The 1,101-nt window shown below is 62.3% G+C and overlaps 1 protein-coding gene across 1 annotated transcript in view; it reads left to right on the plus strand.

Moving 5' to 3' along the window:
- Positions 1 to 1,101, plus strand: part of DVL2 (dishevelled segment polarity protein 2) — an 8,858-nt gene that overhangs the window by 6,899 nt on the left and 858 nt on the right. Inside the window, exons 15-17 of the mRNA XM_010847502.1 lie at positions 6 to 126; positions 544 to 762; positions 907 to 1,100. Coding sequence (XP_010845804.1) covers positions 6 to 126; positions 544 to 762; positions 907 to 1,100 — 534 coding nt within the window. The remainder of the gene's footprint in view (positions 1 to 5; positions 127 to 543; positions 763 to 906; position 1,101) is intronic.

A 1,101-nucleotide genomic window follows, 5' to 3' on the forward strand; every position in this document is an offset into this window, starting at 1 on the left:
GGGAGGCCCGGAAGTACGCCAGTGGGCTACTCAAGGCGGGCCTCATCCGGCACACTGTGAACAAGATCACCTTCTCTGAGCAGTGCTATTACGTCTTCGGAGACCTCAGTGGTGGCTGTGAGAGCTGTGAGTGCCCCTGTCCCGGCCCAGGTAGAGCGGCCCTGGCAGCCTTGTCCTGCGTCTCCAGCCGCAGCCCAGAAACCAGCCGGGGCTGCTGTGGACGCTGAGCAGCATGCGTCCTTCAGTGGTCCCTGCATTGGCTGATGACGGGCATGGGGGTTGACATACACCCCTGTTGTGCTGGATGAGCTGTGCGCAGGTTCAGGGTTGTGTCTGCTGGGGAGGGGAGACATGGGACTAAGGGTGGCTCTGGCCGTGTTCCTGCCCTGACGGCTGTGGCACGTGGGACATTCCCTATCAGAGGCCCTCTTGTTAACCCCTGCCACGGATGGTTGTGGGGAAACCGTTCCCAGTTCCTCATTCGATGTCTTGGCATCCTGGCTTCTCAACGCAGTGATCCTTGATCTCTTCTTTGCCTTCCAGACTTAGTCAACTTATCTCTTAATGACAACGATGGCTCCAGTGGTGCTTCGGACCAGGATACTTTGGCTCCTCTGCCTGGGGCCACCCCCTGGCCCCTATTGCCCACTTTCTCATACCAGTACCCAGCCCCACACCCATACAGTCCTCAGCCCCCACCCTACCACGAGCTCTCGTCCTACACCTATGGCGGAGGCAGTGCCAGCAGCCAGCACAGCGAGGGTAAGTTGCCGACAGATCCCCACATAGTTGGGTCTGGATGTGGGGGCCAAGGCGAAGCCAAGGAGCAGAGGCTGGAGCAGGGACTGGGGAGGCCGAAGGACCTGGGCTGTGGCTCAGTTGCTCCTCTCCTCTCTCTCCCCACAGGGAGCCGGAGCAGTGGGTCGACTCGGAGCGATGGGGGGGCGGGGCGCACGGGGAGGCCTGAGGATCGGGCCCCTGAGTCCAAGTCCGGCAGTGGCAGTGAGTCTGAGCCTTCCAGCCGGGGCGGCAGCCTTCGACGGGGTGGGGAACCTGGTGGGACTGGTGATGGGGGCCCTCCCCCATCCAGGGGCTCATCAA

Source organism: Bison bison, unplaced genomic scaffold, assembly GCF_000754665.1.
Source record: "Bison bison bison isolate TAMUID 2011002044 unplaced genomic scaffold, Bison_UMD1.0 scf7180017864249, whole genome shotgun sequence".
Taxonomy (NCBI): domain Eukaryota; kingdom Metazoa; phylum Chordata; class Mammalia; order Artiodactyla; family Bovidae; genus Bison; species Bison bison.